This window comes from Triturus cristatus, chromosome 4_1 (genome assembly GCF_964204655.1).
Source record: "Triturus cristatus chromosome 4_1, aTriCri1.1, whole genome shotgun sequence".
Classification (NCBI taxonomy): Eukaryota; Metazoa; Chordata; class Amphibia; order Caudata; family Salamandridae; genus Triturus; species Triturus cristatus.
In genome coordinates this window covers 1,043,956,882-1,043,979,886 of record NC_140585.1, presented here as the reverse complement: position 1 = coordinate 1,043,979,886, position 23,005 = coordinate 1,043,956,882, and the positions used below count along the sequence as shown (strand labels likewise).

Sequence of the window (23,005 nt, the reverse complement as noted above, 5' to 3'; positions counted from 1 at the left end):
TCACCCCCCAGTCAAGAGATCTGGATTAAATCCATCATTCTTTTTTTGCTCACCATGCCACCGCAATTTAGACCTGGTCATATACAAATCATTCTTGACCCTGTGCCTCATGGGGACAGTCCAGCCTGACCTGTCAAGCCAGGTCCTTCCTGGACCGGAAACAAGCACCCCTCACCAGCCAGGATAGCTTGAATCCAGTTTCACAGTGAGCCCGGAAACCCCGTCTGGGTACGTACTTAGGACGAGAAAGCAAAAGACACACAGGTGATGGACGGAATGCAGAACGAATTAAAAGCTTCACCCCCATTCAAGAGATCTGGGTTAAATCCATCATTCTTTTTGCTCACCATGCCACCCCAGTTTAGACCTGGTCATTTGCAAATCAGTCTTGACCCTGTGCCTCATGGGTCTCATGGGAACAGTCCAGCCTGAACTGCCAAGCCAGGTCCTCCCTGTACCGGAAACAAGCATCCTAGGATCGGTTTCGGGGCGCAGGCTCAAGACTGATTTGCATATGGCTGGGTTCAAACTGGAATGGCATGTGGTGCAAAAAAAACGATGGATTTAGGCCCAGATCTCTGCACTGGGGTGAATGTATGACACTGTTCTGTATTCTTTCCATCAATTGTCCTTTTTGCATTTGTCACCCCGAGTGGGGCGGGTATGCCCAGACGTGGGTTCCGTGCTCTCCATGCCACTGGAGTCAAGCTATCCTGGATGATGAGGGGTGAACCCCCTAAACCGTTCCTAGGATGCTTGTTTCCTGTCCAGGGAGGACCTGGCCTGGCAATTCAGGCTGGACTGTTCCCATTGGGCGCAGGGGCAAGACTGATTTGCATATGGCTGGGTTCAAACTGAAATGGCATGGGGAACAAAAAAACTATGGATTTAGGCTGAGATGTCTGCACTAGGATGAATGTATGACATTGTTCTGCATTCTGTCCATCAATTGTTCTTTTTGCATTTGTCACCCCGAGTGGGATGGGTATGGCCAGACGTGGGTCCTGTGCTCTCCATGCCACTGGAGTGAAGCTATCCTGGCTGATTAGGGGTGAAACCCCGATACCGGTCCTAGGATGCCTGTTTCCAGTCCTGGGAGGACCTGGCCTGGCAGTTCGGCTGGACTGTTCCCATTGGGCGCAGGGGCAAGACTGATTTGCATATGGCTGGGTTCAAACTGGAATGGCATGGGGAGCAAAAAAACGATGGATTTAGGCCCAAATCTCTGCACTGGAGTGAATGTATGACATTGTTCTGTGTTCTACCATCAATTGTTCTTTTTGCATACAGAGATAAAGCAGGTAGGAATTTTGGAAAGACTACAGAGAAAGTGGTCAGTATTGCAGGCATTGAAATATCTATTCTAAATAATACAGTGATAGGTCTTCTGAAAGCATTTGGAAACATCTAATTCACTTTCCTTAATACATAGGACATTCTTCAAACTGAAAATATATTAGATTTCCAGGAGAAAAAACGGACACTGCGGAGCATGATTTATTAAAAAAACATATATACATAGAGAAAATGAGAAAGAAATGTTGACTTAAAAGTGAGGAAGAGTGACCCTGTCTCGCGGTTAACTTGTAAATTACTGAGCACCGGATACAGATAGAGCCGGACATGGGATAATTTACTCATGGTAGCACAAACATCAAAGAACAAAGCAAATGCCAGATGGTTTCATTTAGATGTTGTATAAAACAGGAGACACTGCAGATAAAACACAAAACATGGAAATCTTTTCTCTGAAAAGAAGCTGTTCAATAGCAATGCTATGCACTTCACCGAGTCCAACCCTTGGCTCAGAAGCCTTCGGTTGGCGCAACTGAATGTTCGTGTGCCAAACACCAAAGCTGTTTTGTCTTGAATCCACCTCATGACTCTTTAATCCAACACCTGTCACTTTATCTCACTCTTGCGGGTTTTCACCTTTCCAGTGGTGGACAGCAATGATCAGGAGTGGCAGGACGGGGGTGTGGGACGAGGGGAAGCAGGTGTAAAAAAAAAAAAAAAAAAAAAAAAAACCTTCTCACCACTTCCTTGCTGCGTCTCTCCTTCGTAGTCCCTCGCTCCAGCCATCACAGGAAGCACACCCAGGCTCCCCATAGCCAATCACAACGCTGCATAGCAGCATTGTGATTGGTCTGAGGGCCTTGGTTCGGTGCTCAGACAGCCAGTGGGATCCTGGGCATGTTCTCCACCCAGGCTGGAATACAGCCTGGTTGGAGAGCTTGGAAAGTATGCATGAATGTTTGGCCAGTCTCAGAAGGCAGGCCAAACATTCCTGCGCACATACAGAGTGTGCCCATCACTCCTCCCCCTGCTTTGAGAGCAAAGCAGCCACACTGCTTTTGCCCCGCAAAGCTGCCGCAGCAGGAACAATAACGTTGAGTTATTATCATTTTATTTTTCCTTTATTTCACTGCTAAAAAGCAGTGTGGCAAGTTTTCTCTGCCTTAGCGGAGGAGCCACCACTGCCACTTTCTCCCTTTGTCATGTTTTTTCCATCATTCTCTTCCTCCTTCTTTCCTCCTCGTCCGTTTTTTCCTCTTTTGCCCTGGAACAAAGTCTAAAGAGGAAAAATAGTACTGGTCCCCAAAAACCATTGGTAGACAGCTCCACCTGCAACCTCCTCCTCAAATTAAGCACTTACTCCACTAAAGAAGATTTACTCTATGGTTTGAAGGCATTTGCGATGAAAAACAGGGCTACCTCATACAGTTGACTGAGTCAGGCTACCTCATACAGTTGACCGAGTCAGTCCTGCTGATATTAGATTACACTCGAGTTTCAACACCTTGTGTTGTGGAGCTTAGGTTTCCAAATCCAACTTTAACACTCATTTTGACTTCATCTTGTTTTCACTTTTATATTGAAATGTTGCAACCATGCATGAGTGTACATATCCTTAATTTGAAGCATAACATGACATCTTGGAACTGCGAGACTGATGACCCAGAGCTAAACCACGTTATTCGCTGGCCCTAATGGCAGGCATGTAAAATGTACCATTTCAAAACTGATGTAAAATAAGCAGTGGTGCATTGTGGGCATTTTATTTTTTAGGCTCTTTCTAGTCAGATGATATACAACTGTGCTCTTTATTGCTAATAAATTGCAATAAAATTCTCCAGTCAGGATATTGGCGTTGTGCTCTGTGGATGATATAAATCTTCCAATTGAAGTTTTACTAGGGTTGAAGTATTCCTGAAATTCCTCTTTGTGATGCTCTTGTGGCCCCTTTATGAATTACTTCTGAATCCTGCAAAGAGTCTGGCAGGAAACCATTTTGAGGACAATGGGTCAGAAGTGTTGAAAACACTGGGTAGATTTGTCACTAGTTAAACAATAAGAGGAAGGTGCAGTGGCAGGGCAGTATGTGGTTGTATGGATGACCCTTTCACATGTAGTGCATAGGCTGCGGAACCCAGCCCCTGCATGTTCAGTGAGGTGCTGCTTGGACTAACCAGAAAAGGAATGGTGAAAGGGGAGAACTCAAGAGCTAGGCTCTCCTTAATAACAACTGGGCTGATAACCGGAGGTGCCGACCGCATGAAGAGTACATAATCACAGTGCTTGATTTGTAAAAATGAAATAAGTGCCAGGGCCCCCGCCAGGAGGCCCCTTATGCTTGCACTGCCATTTGCCACTGTCAGTTCTGCCAATTACAGTAACAACCAAACTACTAACCATCACATTCACACAAGTGTGTCAATTCTGACTATTCCAGGCCCCTAAATCTATAATAATAGCTTTGGCAGCAGGTATTTGCCACTGATAATGTATATAGAATTAATAAACAACTGTTGTTGTACTGGTCTACAAATTAGACAAACAGCGCTACCATGTGGCAGAATGTCATAAGTGCGGGTGCTGGCAATTAGTGCGTGTGCAGAACACCGGTAAACTACAGGCTCAAATTATCCAGTGCATGATAAGCAGTAAAACTGCACTCCTGAAAAACTCCTCTTCCCAGATATTTCACTAGCAAAAACCTGGCAAAATGTCCAGTTGACGAAGAGGCCAAATATGAGAAATTATATTAGAAATTTTCTGTGCAAACACTGATTTCATTGGTAAGACCTCCTTTTCCAGGGAGCAGTTAGTATGCAACTCTGAATACTAAGATAATTCTGTACCTGGAGTTACTGATCCCTATGGTCTCTATAATTGCAGGTGCTGGAATACAACATCAGTATTCGTGGGTCACCTGGAATGAGGGCTATAGTGGATCTTTCCAAGGACATTCCTGATAATTTTACCACAACCCAAAACGAGGTCAAGCGTAACCTGCTACTAATAGGCAGAAGGCATACATGCATTTGGCATCAGTGTATGAATAGGGTTGCACATTTATTCATACATGGGCCCACCTAGTCCTTCTGTAACTGTACACATAACTTAATTCTATTTTCATATTAACATACTAGTATGCTGAGGGAGGTTTGCAGTTAGACAATTTTCAGATTTTTATCAGAGTACATTTGGGTAATTCTTTAGTAACGCTCCTGGTCAGAAGATTAGACTCAGAAGATTATAACTGCCATTACAAGATAATCTTGAGAATCTATAGTTTGGTCATTCTCATGAAATGATTTTGCCCAAAAGATTCGGTGTCTAGAACATGACATTTTAAGTTTAAGATTACCCATATGAAACCACTGTTGTATTATGGGTAGCATGGCAAAGGAAATTACACTGTTCACTAGGAAGAGTTTGTGGAAAGATGCAAACCAGATTCTTGGATAAAGCATGAGGCAAATGCTTGTAACAAGTCTTAAGCATTTCCAGGGCAAATGGGGCAAGGGAGTGTGTGATGCAGGATGACAACATTTATCCTCTCTTTATTTCTAACTTTGTTTTTGGGCTGTGACAGAATCCTGCACACAGCAGTACTCATACTCTACCCCTTCTAAGATATAATGTAAGGATCCAGTCAATTTGTAAGGAACCAGTAAATTTCCTGTATTTGCCATGCACATAAATGTACCAGGTTGGATCTTAATATCCCCATAGTGTTAAAAATTCCCATGATTGGAATAAAAAAGCTTTACTTTCAAATACGGTACATATGTATGTTTTTGGAACAGGGATTCTGTGACCTAACCAAAGGCCAATGTGGATGTTTAATAGTTTTGAAAAGAATCCCAGTATGAGAGTATATCTCTCTTGCATAAAACTGCCTAGCATATTCTGGAAAATCCTGTCTTTTCAGCTGGATCTCTCATGCTATGCAGATGTACAAGCGGGCCAGGTAAACAGTCGGTCTCCTATCTTGTTCTTTTAGGGCTCACATCTCTACAGTGGTTGGATTTTACTCATGGTTAGCATAAACCTGCTTAGTTGCTGAGTGTTTTTACATGTTTATGTGTAATTCACAGGGCTTAATTTGAGCCGGTGGTTTCCGGCGCTCAGCATCAGCACTTAATTATCAACACCGGCATTATGACAGTCTGCCACATGGTGGTGCTGTTTGTCTAATTTAGCGATAAGCATATCAACAGTTCTTTATTAATTTAATATACATTAAAAACAACTAATACCTGCCGCCAAAGCCATTCTTAAAGCTTTGTGGTCCTGGAAAAGTCTGAACTGTCATACTTGTAGGAATGTGATGATTAGAAGTTGTGTTGGTACTGTTATTGGCAGTTCTTGCAGAGACAATGGGTGGTGCAAGCTGCAGTGGCCCTGACGAGGGCCTTGGCACTTATTTATTTTTTTGTTTTACAAATTAAGCACTGGTAATTTAAGAATGGGTACGGCTGTGGAAGTATCACTGAAATAGTTAAAGCAAAAGGTTTGCAAGTTCTCACAATCTCTAGGACATTGTACAGTGAAATCCTATGTGGTGCACAGCTGGTATGCTTTTTAAGTGTTTCTGGAACTCTGCAGAGGCGGTGCACCATTATTACCTAATGACTAATGAAATGCAGGGTCCTGTGCAACAGGGATCTTTAACATAGGATCGGGAGGTCCAGACCCATGCCAGATTTTCAAGATATTACCATAAAATAAACTTACACTCAGTGAATAAAGTTGGAAATCAGTTACACAATCAGTGGTAAGGCTGAAACTGTGACATAGAACTAGCCCTCATGGTACTATATTGACCACCACTATAGGACAAATTACTGCTTGTTGCAAGCTAATCATCTGTGTATCTTTCGCTTGTAATAAACACAGCTCCCTTGCCAAATTTGAATTTCACTTTCATGTAGGGGAGTAGCAGTCAATAGTGAAGCAGGTGCAGCGCACCGGGGGTTAGGTGTCAAAAGGGTCCACTGCACCTTCAATTATAGGTATTTTTCGCTACCAAACCAGGTAAACGAGGGCCCATTTTTATTGGTTTCTCTAGGACCAATGGTACCCTTGCTACACCATAACATTGATGTTGTGGTCGACAATTACTTTTATGTCTTTTGTTCCAATTTGTGATGTCTCATCTGTGGAGAAGCTAAAGTCACAACTGGTCCCTAGAAGTTAACAAGAGAATAAGGAAACTTCAACTGCTACATCACATTAATCACAGGCAAAAGTCTTTCAAGAAAAGGTGTACGTTTAACCTTCAACGTGCCTGAGTTTACATCTGGCGGTCATATGGCAATGTTATAATGGAAATTACTACAAGATCAAATAACTTTTGATGTAAAAGTGCGTCACATACAGTATCTGTCCACTGCATTCTCTCGCTGTATGCTTCTGATTGTAATCTGAATGGAATAGTCTTGAAGTTAACAGTAACACATTGACTTTTCATTGTTCGGTTCATGGTACTGTTAGTTGTCAAATAGCGCTCAATGTTGGACAGAACATCAAGAACATGTAAACAGTTTTCTTTATGACTTAAATAGGTGGCTCAACCAGGTACTAACCAATGATTCAATTTAACAGAGTTAGTATGACTCCTTGTTTTTGAGTCGTCGGGATATGCTTTGTATGTTCTTTGTGCCACTCCATCTCCTCTTCATCCAAGTCCCGGTCAGAATAGGCCTGCAGTCTGTCCTTTGGGCACTCCTCATAATAGCTTTGAACATATTTTCCAACATACCAGCCTCTGTATTCCTCTGGCGTTCTGCACTCCAGCCCATTGAAGTTCACGGTGTAGTGGTGCTTCAGCCAGTAGAACAAGTAATGGATGTGGTAGTCACACTTCCAGGGATTGTCGCGCAGCCACAACTGTCTCAAGAAGTACAGGTCTTCCAGCACTCCATATTGAAAGTTGTACAGGTTGTTGTTTGATAGATCCAACTCGTGCAGATTGACAAGACCTGAAAAGGCAGCTGGTCAAAAAGCATGAAAAAGGTTAGTGGTGGTAGTTGTTGAAAATAAGCATTTAAGTCAGTTAAACATATCACTTTGAGCTAGGCGACACTGCAAGTGCTTACAGTGCCTTGAAATGTGATTTTATGTTAAGATTTGTATACTAAGATTATAGTACAATCAGTCGGTGAAAATCTCACTACGTTAACGCCATCAGTGAAGACATTGCAAAGAATTTCGTTGTTTTTTCCTCTTAACGTATTTACATGGAGTTTCTTCAAAAAACTTTGTTTATTTGAGTGTCCCAGCACGACATAAACTAGTTGGAGTTTTAAGGATGATTTGGGAAAAAGGCAGGATGCGGACTCCTTTTACTTTATACTTCCCAACATTGGTTCCGCGGATACCAGCACATGTGAACATTTAATGAAGAATAAAGTACAGCCCCAGTGTCATCACAAACAGTCAAACAATGGGGTATAAATTAGAAGCTAGTGATCTAATCCATAGACTAAAAATAGTTTTGATTACATCAACTCTATTAGAGTAAATGCACTTTAATGAGAGGTAATAAGCGGTTAGATCTAAAGTACTAGCCCTAGTGACTTCTATCATTAATCATTAGAACACTTAGGACTGTATGATTTTATAAAAATGATCACATTGCTGCATAGTTGTGTCATGATGCCCTTTGGCTGTCTTTTGCAGTTTATGGGAACCTTCATCAGAATATGAGCACTGCCAATTATGAAATCAATTGCCAGTCTTTCTTCGCCTGCAGCATAGCCAGAAATTGGATAGATTACACACAGCTGTAACACAGACACTACAAGTCTGTAATTGTGAAAAGTCCCAAGACTAAACTAGCGGGCTCTTTTGTGGTGTAAGCAGAATGAGTCTACAACGGTAACATGGTGCCAAGCTAGATTTCTCAGACTGAGTGACTCGTCCAGTATGCATTAAGTTGGAGTTGCTTGCCCCAGAAACATGCATGCAGGAATGGAGAAAGTAGTCTAGAATTACAAAACTGTAAAAATTTGTGTTTAACAGAAACTACGGAGCTGCCTCCAGTGGTGGCTCCTCCGCTAAGGTGGAGGAGCGTCGCCCCACTGCTTTAAAGCAGTGCATTGGAAAAAATAAAATTATAGTAATGTAAGTTATTATCATTTTATTTTTGATATTCCAGTTGCTGCCAGGTTAGGGTGGGCGGGGCAGGGGTCCCGTGACGTCAAGGAGGAGGAGTGGGTCTGCTGCAACTTAAGTGCACAAGACTGTATGGCTGTATGGCTGGCCTTCTCGGGCTGGCCAAAGTCATGCGCACTTTGCATTTTCTCCATCTAGTCTGCATTACAGCCTGGGTGGAGAACATGCCCAGGCTCCCTTTCACTCTCTGAGCGCTGAACCACGGTGCTCGGACCAATCACAACGCTGCTATCAGCAGCTATGTGATTGGTCAGGGAAGTCTGGAAGCCTGGGTGCTTCCTGTTCTTGGGAGGAGAGGTGTGGGCTGCCAAGGTGACCAGCAGATGCATTTTCTTTTTTTTGTTTCCTAACCTCCCACCCATCCACCACCGTCCAATACCAGATGCCACTGGCAGCTTAAAAAACACTCTGCTGAGAGCCATCTGTTGTAATGTTGAACAGGGAAGAGTCTAGGGGTCGGAACAGGAGTCTAACAGGATGCCAGAATATGAACAGCACAGTATAACTAGCACGGTGGCATCTTATTCTCGAGGTCGATCAACTCTATTACAAGCCAGAGAATTTAACCTGGTGATGGATTGGACAGGTGATATATCTACCATGATGAGGGGTTCATCAGGGGATTCTAAGGGCGACATGAAGGACCTGGTTAAGGAGTTGGCCCTGGTAACCATATGGAGAGCAAATAACCAGGAGGAGAAGGAAGTCTCCTTTTATTCAGACGTGCACCACACATACTCCAGAATAAACATGATCCTATTTTCCAGTCATATTGTGCAGGGGATTAGGGAAGCAGAGCCTGGTAGGATCACTGTTTCTGACCACACCAAGGTGAATGCAAAGATCAAAGGATGGTTACCCCTGCACAGGTAGAAATGCGCAAAGCTGGGCAGATAAATACTGCAAGACCCTGTCTTTTGAGCAGAGATCTATCTTAAAAAAGTATGGATGTCTACATATAATTCAGTACACCTAGAGAGGTCAGAGTTTCCTCAGGAAGAGAATTGTTATTAATACCTTTGGTGCCGTTTGAAGAATCTGCAAAAAACTTTCCAAAAATAGTTCATCCACCTTTGCTCCTTCCTGGTAAGTTGTGCGTTGAATCGCAACCAGGAGCCAAGAAAAAGAGGGGCGAGGGTGAGATTTCCCATGTTAATTCCCATAGGAAACTTTGATGTCCAATACATAAAACAGCTTAACAGAATTTAACAAAATTTGGCAAAAAGTTAGAACTTTACTCAACAAGCATTTGCAATGCAATAGGTCTTGCATTTACGCGAGTTTAAGCTATTGGCATTGTAAATAACAATGCCTTTCATTTATGTTTTAAAAACGGAAACAAAAATAAAAGGCCTTGTCATTTACAATGTCAATAGCTCAAACTCACATAAATGCAAGGCCTATTGCATTGCAAATGCTTGTTTTTATTATTATTATTAAACTTGATCCCTGGTCCTTAACGGCAAAAAATAAACAATGGAATTGAAGCACTGCCTGTGACTCTGCATGTTTACTACCAAACTCTTTTTAAAATGCGTTAGAGAAATTGCCGACCTGTGCAATCATAAGAATGAGTAGTTCTGCTCAAGCGGAAAAATTCTGGATACTGTCAGAACTTGAACTCCTACATCCCAATGTGTCTGGCAGCAGAGCGAAAAAAGCTTGCCGTTGCTTTGTCTGCACACTTGACAACATAATTTCTGTGGAGCCGAGGCTGGTCATCTAAAATGTTAGCGCATGCGCTGCATTCGCAGGCGAGACCTAATGAAGGTATCTGTGTGTAACGTAACTGGTGCTCAAGTAAAGCGCTCCAATAACTTCGGGTCGAGTTCGCGCTATATATATATTTTTTTTAAAGTGAACTGCCCCTTATCGGTATCAACCTACAATTCTGAGGCGGCTTAAGTGATCTTATTCATGCCCTTACAAGGTGGCAGAACAGGTTTACATTCCGGGCAATTGATTCTTGGATCCAAGGTTGTAAACTACTCTCCAGGATAGAACTCGTCTTGTGATCCTCTGCATGTGGCTGGGTATACTACCGTCGCAGCTGGGCTGGGAGCTCCTCTGACTGCGGGCCTCTGCAGCGAATGCCTTCCCTATCACTCTTCGGACAGAGCTGCATATCACAAATACCGGAAGTCCCTATAACCCGACTATTTAATCAGCAATAAAGGACTTTTTCGTCCGCACATTCCAGTCTCAGTCTGTACAAAGACAGGAAACTCCTTCCTGGAGATTCTACGCCGTATAAACCCCTATTGTATAATTACACAGACTTGTGCACTGCGTTTAGTGTGTGGAGGAGGGTTGGAGCAGGACTTCAACTGTATAGTTCTAAACTTGTTACATACAATAAACGTTATTTAAAAAAAACTTCTTATGAACTGGGAGTGCCACAGGCAATAAATGGGGGTGGCTTATACCTTTCAAACGAAGGTCATTGAAAAGCCGAGCGCCTCCCCGGCTGCAGGTTGCGCGCCATGCTTGCTCTTAGGCAAATAAACCATATCCCGCCCGTAGCACGTTAACTGCAGCAATATAGATTGCGGCAGGGTTTGTGTTCCTAATCAACATGGCGGCCACCAGGGCACACTTCCGGGTTTGCGATGCAACCGGTTTGCATAATTCAGCACACGTTCGGAAAATGTCTTTAAGGAAGGTCAGAACCTCCGATATTTGATATTTTCACCCTCCAGACTGCATGGTTTTATGGATTTTTTTTTACTGCCGGGCACAGTGCGTTTTATCACACTGTCAGGTGCGCTCGCTGGCAGTGCTTTAAGTGGCATGAAAACAGGGGGTTCTCGAAAAGGGTGTGGCCAAAAAAGAATAGGAGTCCTTTCCAAGAGGTGTGGCCTGTGTACACTGGAAGAGACACCGTGCGCGAGCGTTCATGAGCGAGCAAAATCTCCAGTCCGGGTGGGCGGGGCCTAATGCCGACAGGGCAGACACCAACCCCACTTCCACAGGACCCGGACACAGAAGCAATGACAATAGATCTCGACGAGGCGAAGCTGTGCATGCGCTGCATTCGCAGGCGAGACCTAAAAAGGATGCTCTTAGTGATTTGGTGTGGATCTGTTCAGCTGCTTTTAATAAATTAGTGTTTAAAGAGGGACTTTGGTTGATCGACTTGGCATTTATACTGTTCAAGAAACAGATTGCAATGTCTTGGAAATCCCCAGCAGCCCCTCATGTGTAGTGTTGGATCTGCATTTTGTTAAAGTGTGCGAAGGCAGAATATGCTGTCTTTGCAGAGACCTGTAGATGTGGTGGGACCAGAACTGGGGTAATGACTTGGTACCTCAACATTCGAAATCTGGAGGCAAAGAACGACATGCAACCCCCTTAGGCGTCTCTCTGTACATACCCTGCTATGTACTTTCCTATGGCTCACTGCAGGGGCTGCTGGTAATGAGATGGTATGATCTGAAATGAATCCTGCTAGGGGCATTGTAGTATGCTACACTGCCTTTAACAGCCTAGAATCGCTCACAATCTCTTTGGCTCTCTCGCGCTGGATTAGAGCGCTCCAATGAAAAATGCATGGCTAGGTACTCAGGGTGGCGAAATATTTTCTGTACCCAAACACGTTACAACAACTCCTCCATAGTCGGGAGGGACATAATAAGCTGGCGGTTCTGGAGTAGCTGCCCCCCCTGCTTTTAACATACCTCATAACACGTTTCAACTGCATATATAGTGGCATCTGTTTGTGAGATGGTGATCTGTATCCTAACTGTATTGCTGAATATTTGGCTAAAGTTGGGAGTCAAATGGGCTACTGTAACTCCACGGTGCATGTTTCGTGTGCTGGTCTGGGTCCTGAATGGTTTGTTGTTATTTTTTTATGTTGTAAAACCAACAAAGAAATGGGGGAAAAAAGAGGGGCTCTGCTTGGGCGTGAAGGGGTTAAAGCTCAGAAAAAGTTAGCTATTTCTGGAAGGTTGGTGCAACAAGAGTTCTGCAGTACCAAAACAAAATCCCAAAATGGCCACTTGTGATTGGTGGAGGGAGATTTTCTCCTATCCACCATTTTCTTAATGGGTGGCCCCTCCATTGAGCAAAACATTACAGCCACCATTACATAACCAAGAGACGGCCCAGGAGTCCTGAATTTCAAGAAAAAATGCCACAAAGGGGCACATGCTCACCCCCCAGGCACAGCCCAGTAATTAAAATTAATAAGTCATCAGTACTGTTGGTCTCAGCAGGCACTCCCATGTGATACAGCAGTGCTGAAAATAATAATAAAAAATGCTATGAGCAGTCAGGGCTTGGTATCCTGTGGGTGAATGGCGCATGCCCTGGTCCAAGCTCCGCTCGATCACAGGCCTTGAGCAACAAGGATTGGCCATCCTGCGGTGGGTTGTACAAATCCCTGCTTTGCAATGTCAAGCTCACAGGAGATGGCTGCAGAGCCTGTCTGAAGATTGTGCGCAGCAGGGTTTGTCCGCTTCCAGGCACTTGGTCGTTCATGCCAGGGAAGGGGCGCGGGGAGGTTGGGGAATTGGGCTGATGTAATGTTTGGCACTACAGTACTCCCATGATACCGGGAAGGAGCTACCCCAGAAAATATGGGGCAAAATTGGTATTTACCAGTACCTATAACAACAACAAAAAGAGAAGAAAACAGTGTTTAATAGTGAGAAAGGGGTGGCTCGGACAAGAGCTTTTTACGTTAATAGTGCGCTGTGCTCACTTAGAGCTAGAACTAGATGCATTTCTTTAAGTTGTTTAGGAAGATCCTGTTCCATTCTGCAGTGAAATGAACTCCATCTCGTCTGGTGCTACAAGGCATGTCGACATGTATGGCCCAGCGCCAGACCCCCTGGTCCTCGCCCTCGCCAGCACACCCTGCACATCTACGACGCCAAAACCCTCCACGCACTCAACGCCGGCCGAAACGCCGCCTGCTACCGAGCCACCCCGAGACGCACCCACGGACCCTTCACCTGCCTGACCTGCCGCTTCACCGGCCTCCGACCCAACACCGCACCTGCTAAACCGAGCCCCAGCAACAAACACCTGATGTGCATCCTGCTCAACACCCGCTCCGTTCACAGGCATGCCGTCGAACTCTGGAACCTCCTCGACTCGACAGCACCAGACATCGCCTTCCTGATGGAAACCTGGATGAACGCCTCCTCAGCGCCCGACGTCGCCATCGCCGTCCCGGAAGGCTACAAAATCACCAGGAAGGACCGCGTCAACCAGACAGGAGGAGGCATCGCCATCATCCACAAGAACACCATCAGCATCACGACCAACTCCGATGACACCTTCACCTCCGCCGAACACCTCCACTTCCAGATACACACCGACCCCAAGACCACGGTCAGAGGCACCCTCGTCTACAGACCACCGGGACCACGCACACAGTTCAGCGAAGACATCACAGACTTCGTCAGCCCGCACGCCATGAATGAATGAATGAAAGGTGAGCTTATATAGCGCAACTGTCACTCCAGACGGAGCCTCCTGGCGCCATCAATTCCACCGACTACATCCTCCTGGGGGACCTCAACTTCCACCTGGAGGACAACAAGGACCGCAACACCACTGCTCTGCTGGACAACCTGGCCAACCTCGGACTCAAGCAACTGGTAACCACCCCCACCCACTACGCCGGCCACACGCTTGACCCAGTCTTCTCATCCAGCAAATACGTCACCTTCAGCCACTCCACCAATCTCCAGTGGACTGACCACAGTTGCGTCCACTTCAGCTTCAGTAAAACGACGACCCACCACCACCCTCAACAAGCCCCCCGCAGGAGCTGGAACAAGATCACCGGCGACCAGCTCACCACCTTCCTCATCCAGAACCCCCCCACCAGCTCAACGGACCCTAACGAAGCCGCCAACAACCTCACACAGTGGATCACCAACTGCGCAGACGCCCTCGCACCACTGAAGAAGAACCCCCCCAGCAGACGCGGCAGCAAGAAAGCCTCCTGGTTCACCGACGAGCTCATCACCTCCAAGAAGAACTGCCGCTCCCTGGAGAACACCTGGCGCACCAACCAGACCACAGACAACATGACGGCCCTCAAACACGCCACCCGCAAACACCACATCGCAGCCTTCTTCCACGACAAGATCGCCAACATTCACAACAGCTTCGACCCACCAACCACGAACCCCACCACCGAACCGATGCCCCCCACCGACACCCTCCGCACCTGGACCCCAGTCAGCACCGAAGACACAACACGCACAATGAACACCATCCACTCCGGATCCCCTACGGACCCCTGCCCACACCACATTTTCAACACGGCCGACCACATCATCGCACCCCACCTCAGCGACATCATCAACGCCTCCTTCAACACCGCCACCTTCCCGGAGTGCTGGAAACACGCCGAGATCAGTGCCCTGCTGAAGAAACCAACTGCAGACCCCTCCGACCTCAAGAACTACCGCCCCATCTCGCTCCTCCCGTTTCCTGCCAAAGTCATCGAGAAGATCGTCAACAGACAGCTAGCCGCCTTCCTCGAGACCAACGGATCCCTCGACCACTCGCAATCCGGCTTCCGAGCCAACCACAGCACAGAGACCGCCCTCATCGCAGCCACAGACGACATCAGATCCCTAATGGACAACGGGGAAACTGCGGCCCTCATCCTCCTGGACCTCTCCGCAGCGTTCGACACTGTCTGCCACCGCACCCTGGTACAGCGCCTGAACAACACCGGCATCCAGGAGAAGGCCCTGGAGTGGATCTCCTCATTCCTCGCCGGAAGAACCCAGAGAGTCCGCCTCCCCCCGTTCCGGTCAGCGGCCACCGAAGTCATCTGCGGCGTTCCACAAGGGTCATCGCTCAGCCCCACCCTCTTCAACGTCTACATGAGCCCCCTCGCAACCATCGCACGTCAACACAACCTCAAGATCATCACCTACGCCGACGACACCCAGCTGATCCTCTCCCTCACCAGCGACCCGGACGCCGCCAGAGCCAGCCTACACGAAGGGATGAAAGACGTCGCCGAATGGATGAAGAACAGCCGCCTGAAACTGAACTCAGACAAGACGGAGGTCCTCATCCTGGGATCATCACCCTCCGCCTGGGACGACTCCTGGTGGCCCCCCACCCTGGGAGCCACCCCCAAGCCAACGGACCACGCACGCAACCTAGGCTTCATCCTGGACTCCTCCCTCTCGATGACCAGACAAGTCAACGCCGTCTCGTCTTCATGCTTCAACACCCTGCGCATGCTTCGAAAGATCTTCCGGTGGATCCCTACCGAGACCAGCAAGACGGTCACCCAGGCCCTCGTCACCAGTCGGCTGGACTACGGGAACGCCCTCTACGCCGGCACCACCGCCAAACTCCAGAAGAAACTCCAACGGATCCAGAACGCCTCAGCACGACTCATCCTGGACATCCCCCGACACAGCCACATCTCCGGACACCTGAGAGACCTGCACTGTCTCCCCGTCAACAAAAGAATCACGTTCCGACTCCTCACCCACGCACACAAGGCCCTCCACGACCTGGGCCCCAAGTTCCTCAACAGCCGCCTGACCTTCCACAAGCCCACCCGCCAGCTCCGCTCCGCCAGCCTCGCTCTCGCCACCGTCCCCCGCATCCACAGAGCCACCGCCGGAGGAAGATCCTTCTCCTACCTGGCAGCCAAGACATGGAACTCCCTCCCCATCCACCTCCGGACAACGCAAGATCATCTCGCCTTCAGGAAGCAACTCAAGACCTGGCTGTTCGAGCAGTTGCGTTCCCCCCCCCAGCGCCTTGAGACCCTCCGGGTGAGCAGTGCGCTATACAAATGCCTATGATTGATTGATTGATTGTAGTAGAAATTACTAAGAATTCTCAATTTTTGGACACAATTGGTTATGCCGCTACCATTTTTCCCTTTTACATATGTTGGAATAGACAAAGGCAGGTAAGAGAAAGTGATTCATCAGCTCTCCCAAGGTTTCCTTCATTTGAATGATTGTGCCCAAATCTTTTCATCCCCAGTGCACCATCATGCTATAACAATTCTAAATGCTTTCAACCATAGGTAGTAGCTGATACCAGTGCATTCCTACGTTGCACATCAAGTAGTGTCCTTTTTGGGAAAGCCTTGATGTTTGTCAATGCTACATTTTTTCACATAGTTACAAACCCACAGCATTACTCCATAATCCAGATGCAAACCATGATGGTTGTATCTTAGTGTAAAGCACAGAAGGTGTCTGCAGCAGAAATACAAGTGTGCTGGAAGAGTATGTTATTTGAGGAGACAAACATTCAGTAGATTTCCTAGCTTCCTCATTGGTTGCTCTTAGTGAGGAACAAGGTAGCAAGTAACTGCCATTTATTTTATTAATTGTGATTGAAAAACAGGGACTGCGTACTATGGAGTTTGCTGTTATTGGTTTAAAGTCATTACCAGAGCAAGATGGTGTCCAAAGACCGTAGTACTTAGAACCTGCTGTGGAGCAGAGTATGCTTGGTGAACCTTTAACCTGGAGCAAGCACTTGGCATGCGCTTACTTGGTTGTCTAGGAAATTAGAATACAGTAGAGGGGGAGGGTTTACTGTTAAGTGGATATGAAAGATTTACTGCAGTTTGATTAGTGCATTTGTATTAAATATAAAGGTTTCTTTAGCCACATATTGATTATTTAAGTAGAAAAATAACATGAAGCTACTATAGGGAGTAAGTAACAAAATGCCTCAAGTGTCTAGAAATGTGATAAGACAAGAAAACTCATCACAAACAAACCAAAAGGCTCTTGTACAGCTACTCAAACCATTTTCCAAGTATAACCCACCTTATGAGGTCACAGTATATGGGGAATGTAGTACTGCAAAACGTCATCCTCACATGGTAGGAAAGTGCAACAAGTATGGCTTTTAGTAGTGGAGTACTTGTACTTTGAATATAGCTGCAGCAGGTTAGGTTTAAGGACAGTCGTCTCTCTAAAAAGTGCAGATGAAATGATGATACAGCTTGAAATTGTAAAAATCTTTAGAGGCTTAACTTGCTGTCTGCATGAATTATGACTGAAGAAAGTAGCCTAGCAAAACGCAAAGACAAATGGAGGTAACTCGCCCTTGCTTCCTAACACCTCTGTTTGAAAACTCATAACCAGTGTCCACCCACACAGGCCTTAAGGCAGTGAGGCAATGCTAAAATTTCACATCTGATGGCATGTTCACTTTTCTCTTTTACACTGTGAGAAAGAGCCCAACATGGAACCCTTTAGAAACTCCTTTCACAAAGGGTCCGAAAAGTAGGCTGCGGCTAGGCTTGCCAGGGGGGTGAGAATCACCTCAATGTGGGTGAAAACTCACTTACCGCCTTTATCTACTGCACATGACATTAGCAGAAACAGCAGTTTAACTCAGGGAAAAGTATGTGGAATACTCTATTGGTGACTCCTGAATACATGTGAAATTAACTCTGAAACTAGGCCTGAAAGCACTGAAAATGTGAATTTGACAGCTGGAGACAAGTTTACTCTCATCTGTTATACCCTGGGAAATAAATTGAGCTCAATCCACATGGAACTCATAGGAAACTCCTTTCACAAAGTGCCTGAAAAGTAGACTGCAGCTAAGCCTGCCAAAGCGAGGACAATCACATTTAGAAAGTTAATCAAAAACTTACCAGCTTTGTTATCTACTGCTCATGACTTCGCAGTACAAGTAGTACCTCTCAGAAAATAAATAACAGCAGTTTAGCACCTGTGAAAAGTACATAGAACACCCTGCAAGTGATCTAAAAAACATGAGAACTAAAGTATGAAACTAGGTCTCAAATGGACTGAAAATCACAGTCTACGCCTAGCAGTTCTGTCAGGCGCTTTTATTCAATGAAGCCGAAATGTCACTGATGGGTGCAACTTTAACGTACACTACTGAGATTATCAGCTAAGACCAGGAGGACGCTGCACAAAGGCATTCTAATTCTACTCCTATTACAGGATACAGCGAAGAGTGAACACTGGTAGTAGACCTGCCATGACACGAGTCAAGGCAAAAGGCACACCTGTACAGATGGATCAACCCTTTACCAAGCATAACCTGTCCTGTTAGATCGCAGTTGTCTGTATGTACTCAAGGTGGCACTACACTGTACCTTCCTGACATGCAGGAAAAAGTGCAACAAGCCTTGCTATTAGTGGTAGAGTACTGGCACAAGTTATATAGATAGGTGTAGGAGAGTAGGTTTATGGAGAGTTGTATCTCTGAAAAGTGGCAATCAAGTGACCATTTAGCTACAGACTGTGGGTGTTTCCCAAAAGACGGAAGGTTTGAATCTATGAACAGGTCTAGAGGCTTAATTACTTGTGTTCAGCTTGATGACTGAAGTAAGTCATCAAGCTAAATGTTAAACCATTGTTATTGTACCAGAAGGGGGCCCTTTCAGTACAAACCCATATGCCATTAGAAAATGCACACACCTGTGCACTATGGTGCAAGGGAAACTGCATTAGTGTGTGGCATTCAAATGTCGCGAAAAAGAGAACACCAAATCTTGGTAATTATACTATTTCCTCTATTTTTGATTTGACAGAATGCAGTGGATGTAGGACAGATAACAGTGTTATGTCATCAATATCACCTATGATGTCATTTGAATATAATATAATGTGCATACATACGTAAATATAATATAGTCCTCCTGTTCAACATAGAGAATCCTCCATGAACATTGTGCTGGGTGGTGTTTGACTCAATAAGCCACAGACAATTTTCCATGGATCATGAGATGGATCATGGCATGGCAGGGCTGTGTTGCAGGGAGACCCACCTACACATCCACATTTGTTGTGCTTCCCCGAATAAAGCTGCCTGTTGGAAAGAGGTGTTAGCCTCCTCAAAATCCATTACTGGGTTCACATTACAGGCCAATGCAGTCACTACCATCTTGGGGCAGTGTCCCCCAGGATGGGAAGAAGTAACCCTTTGTATGGAACCTGGTCTTTCAATTGTTATTTGTTGCTAAAGTGACTATTGCAAGACAGGGAAAAGTGCTGTTCAGCTCAACGTGGCAGCCGTGGCACAGAAGAATCTGGAAAACATGACTGGCATAGAGGATATCTACACATGTCAAAAAGGACAGGGCCAACTGTCTGGCTGTGTTGCTGTGTGGCTGCTGAGTTTGCAGTACATTCAAGGGAAGAGCAGGGAGACAACCGGTCTGCTTAGATTGGGATCCTTGAGGATGTTTGACTAACTGAAGTAGAGTCTACTCCATTATTATGCAGGGGTTAGTGGGTTGTCTCAGAAGTGTACAAGCAATTTATGATACATAAATACCTTAACATTCTGGTCTGTGAAGTCCGTTGCTAGGGTTAGGGGTGTTGTTAATCCAGGGTGCTCTCTATTCTTTCAAGTTTGTGTCCTGTTCCTGTTCTTTTGCCATGTCAATTCTTTATCAGATGTTGCTCGGAAACTACTTGTGTGGTGACTTCGCTTTGGCTGATCAATATGAGCTCTTTCTTTTTACAGCATATACTTTGTCCGGTACAGATATTAAATTTAATAAAAATAGTTTTTGCAAAAAAATAAAAGAATGAAGCTTTCCTTTAAGGTAAGTAGAAAGCAGTCACATAACTAGTGGTCTGACCATTGCTGTGATTGTGAGCAATCTGAGTGAGTCACAATAAATATGTTGGTCATACTGTGACCCAGTCCAATTCCTTATACGTATATACATAGGTCGGGTTGCAAAATAAATTTTTGGGTTGCAAAACGTAGGGTTGCAGATTGCAAATGCTTTTGACAACCAGAACATCAATACATTTGACCGAATTTTCTTACTTGAGAGGTCCTTTTACCCATGGTTCAGTGGAAGACACTGGACCTGGCATTCCAAACGAAGGCTGTGTTTTCTCAATCTTTCAAGCTAGTACCCTACTAAGAGCTGCCTCAAGAGCAATACAGTTTGGGCTGTGGATGAACTGGCTATGTGAAAATCAGGAATGCCAGAGTTCTCTTCTAAACAAACCTGAACCCAAGACCTTCCACATCTCAAACAGTACCACAGCCTATTCCTTTCTGGTCCTAGGATGAAAGAAAACTAGCTATTCCTTATGGACCGTCCTATCAGTCTCTCTTCTAGGCTCTAACTCAGACCTCTTAAAGGAGATCTATTACAGTAGAAATGATGCTGGCATGCAAATACGTCACACAGTGAGAATCACAAGCGTATTTACTTTCAATTCATTACATATCAAAAAAGCAATAGCTACATTGTGCTTTCATTGCCCTAGAGAGGGAAATGAAAAATATCATTCTTAAGTAAGCTATGTAAAGTTTAATTGATCATCGTATGTCCAAATCTAGATGTGGAACTGTTAGTTTTGACTCTTGCACAATGCAGTTTGACATTTGACCAATTCTGGTGTGAGGTAAGAGTGGAAATTTTGATTGGGAGGAAGGGGCCACAGATGTCACTTCGCTTCTTCTAGAGTATGGAAGGCAAATGCAGTAGTGTAGATAAGATCTCCTTTTATGGCTGCCCCACCAGACTCATGACATATTACTACTTCCCACTGAGCTTGCTACATAACATTTAAGGGGGGAATGCTTTACTGAAATGTCTGCTTTAAAACTGTGGTGTTCTTGGTTTCACATCTTAAAATGTGTTTCTTATAAGAGAATCTCAATTTTGTAGTTGACAACTGTTGTTACCTGTTCAAGATCAAGATCAAGATGCCTATTGCAGTTGGAGCTGCAGCTGGTTATGCAGTTGCCCCAGCCCTACTGAAACTATATAATGTGTTGCCTCAGCACAATAAGAGGTCAGCTTGTGATCTGCATACTAGGACAGAACTACTAATGATTTAAAGCATCATGGTAGGGAAAGGAGGGGCTGTAAATCATACAGTGGGCCAACAGGTGAGCTCCCAAAGACTACCTTTAATACGAGTGTTCTTGGACAGTCTTTTTGGGAAAGGCTGCTCCCCATAGAAAACACTTTTGTCCAGTCTGAAGGTTTAAAACTTGTTGCAAACCTGTACCTCGCAACCGCTTATGTACCAAAATTGCTACATGCAGTTTTGCTTAAAGACACAATTCTGGCATTTTGCTAACAATTTTACAAGATACACCCTCATATTGTAACATCGAAGCATCATATTCAGAAGTACATACTTTTCTGATGGGTACTTCTAACCGTAGATTCCTCCCTATTAGAATATTTCCCGGGTGCCAAACTGACCCAATTGATCTCACTCCTGATTTCCAATTGAATAGCCAATTACGCAGCTGATCTTGATGTGCGCCCGTGTTCTCTGGACTATCGGCAACATTGCAGTGGGTCGAGGCATTTAAAACGGCCATACTGTGTATCTTTGTCACTCTTCCAGCTCCTTCTGGCATGCCTCCGAGACTCACACTGGTCCTTTCTTCCTTGATGCCAGTGTAGATGCCACCAACACCGAAGGAGAATCTGATAGGTACACTGATGTTCGACCTCAAACTGGCATTGGCTGAAACTGACAGTGCGCAGGAGTGGCGCTTATTTACAGCTCCACCTTTGCTCTCAAAGCCTACGCAGATTTGCTCTGTGACACCTAGCGCCGCATGGGAGACATATAAAAAGTTACTGGATCAAGTATACAACCTGGGGAATATCCTAACGGTGAAGAATCTGTGGTTAAACAGAGTATCCAACGAAAAGTTGTACTTCTCAGTAGGTAGCTAAACTGTTATTTCGGTGATTCTGAAGCAGCAGCAAAAGTATCCCCTGCCCCTGAACACTAGACCCAGTATCCACCAGAAAGAGTATTCCCTTGTTCTTCGTTCACTTTCCATTTTTTCTGCTCTCAATTGTGGTCAAAGTAAACTAGAACTAAACAGACCTGAGTTCCTCTACTTGTACTTTTTTTTCTGTTACAGTAAAACTACTTTATTTTGAAGGCATGTTTATGTAAACATCAGCAGCTGAACCTATGCCGATAGCCTGATTTTATAAGCCTCAACACCTACCAGTTTAAGCAACTCTTAGTTAAACTTCAAACATATTTTGGGAAAATATCTTATCTATGAATATGACAAAATAGCAAATAATAAACTTTTCCAGAACAGAGCTCAAGCTAATAATGTTTTTCAGTCAGTTGAGGAATACCCTTATTCATAACATTTACCCATATCCATAACATTTCAGTCAGTTGAGGATTACCCATATCTGGCTTTTCTAATTTAAATTGGTATTGGCATCTAGTTTCTGTAAGGCAGTAAACCCTAGCTATAATTGGAGGCTTAAAAATATTTGCAGTATTTTGCAGGGAGTTAATTATGGAGGGAACTTACAGGGTTTAAAGGGAAACTCATTTTGCTCTGTGGTTCGGTTGTTTAGTAGGTGAGCATTAATTGTAATTGGATGTTTTTTTGGGACCATTTGAACCTCTTAATATTAAGATCTCTTGTCCCCCTAAGGTGTATTAACTTAAAACTGGGTTTAGCTGCAAATACTACCTTCACCTGTCAAAACGATTTACTTAATGACCTGCGTAAAAGCTGATGTGGTTTCTGTCAGAGCTGTAGTTAGGGCAATTGTAATCAATGGTTG

General features: G+C 44.9%; 2 protein-coding genes across 2 annotated transcripts in view; one reads left to right on the top strand and one right to left on the bottom strand.

Moving 5' to 3' along the window:
* The window catches only part of FBXL13 (F-box and leucine rich repeat protein 13), a 1,209,524-nt gene that overhangs the window by 375,721 nt on the left and 810,798 nt on the right, over nt 1-23,005 (top strand). The window lies entirely within an intron of this gene.
* LRRC17 (leucine rich repeat containing 17) overlaps nt 1,475-23,005 on the bottom strand; it is a 207,408-nt gene continuing 185,877 nt past the window's right edge. Inside the window, exon 4 of the mRNA XM_085654021.1 lies at nt 1,475-7,283. Coding sequence (XP_085510147.1) covers nt 6,883-7,283 — 401 coding nt within the window. The 3' untranslated portion in view covers nt 1,475-6,882. The remainder of the gene's footprint in view (nt 7,284-23,005) is intronic.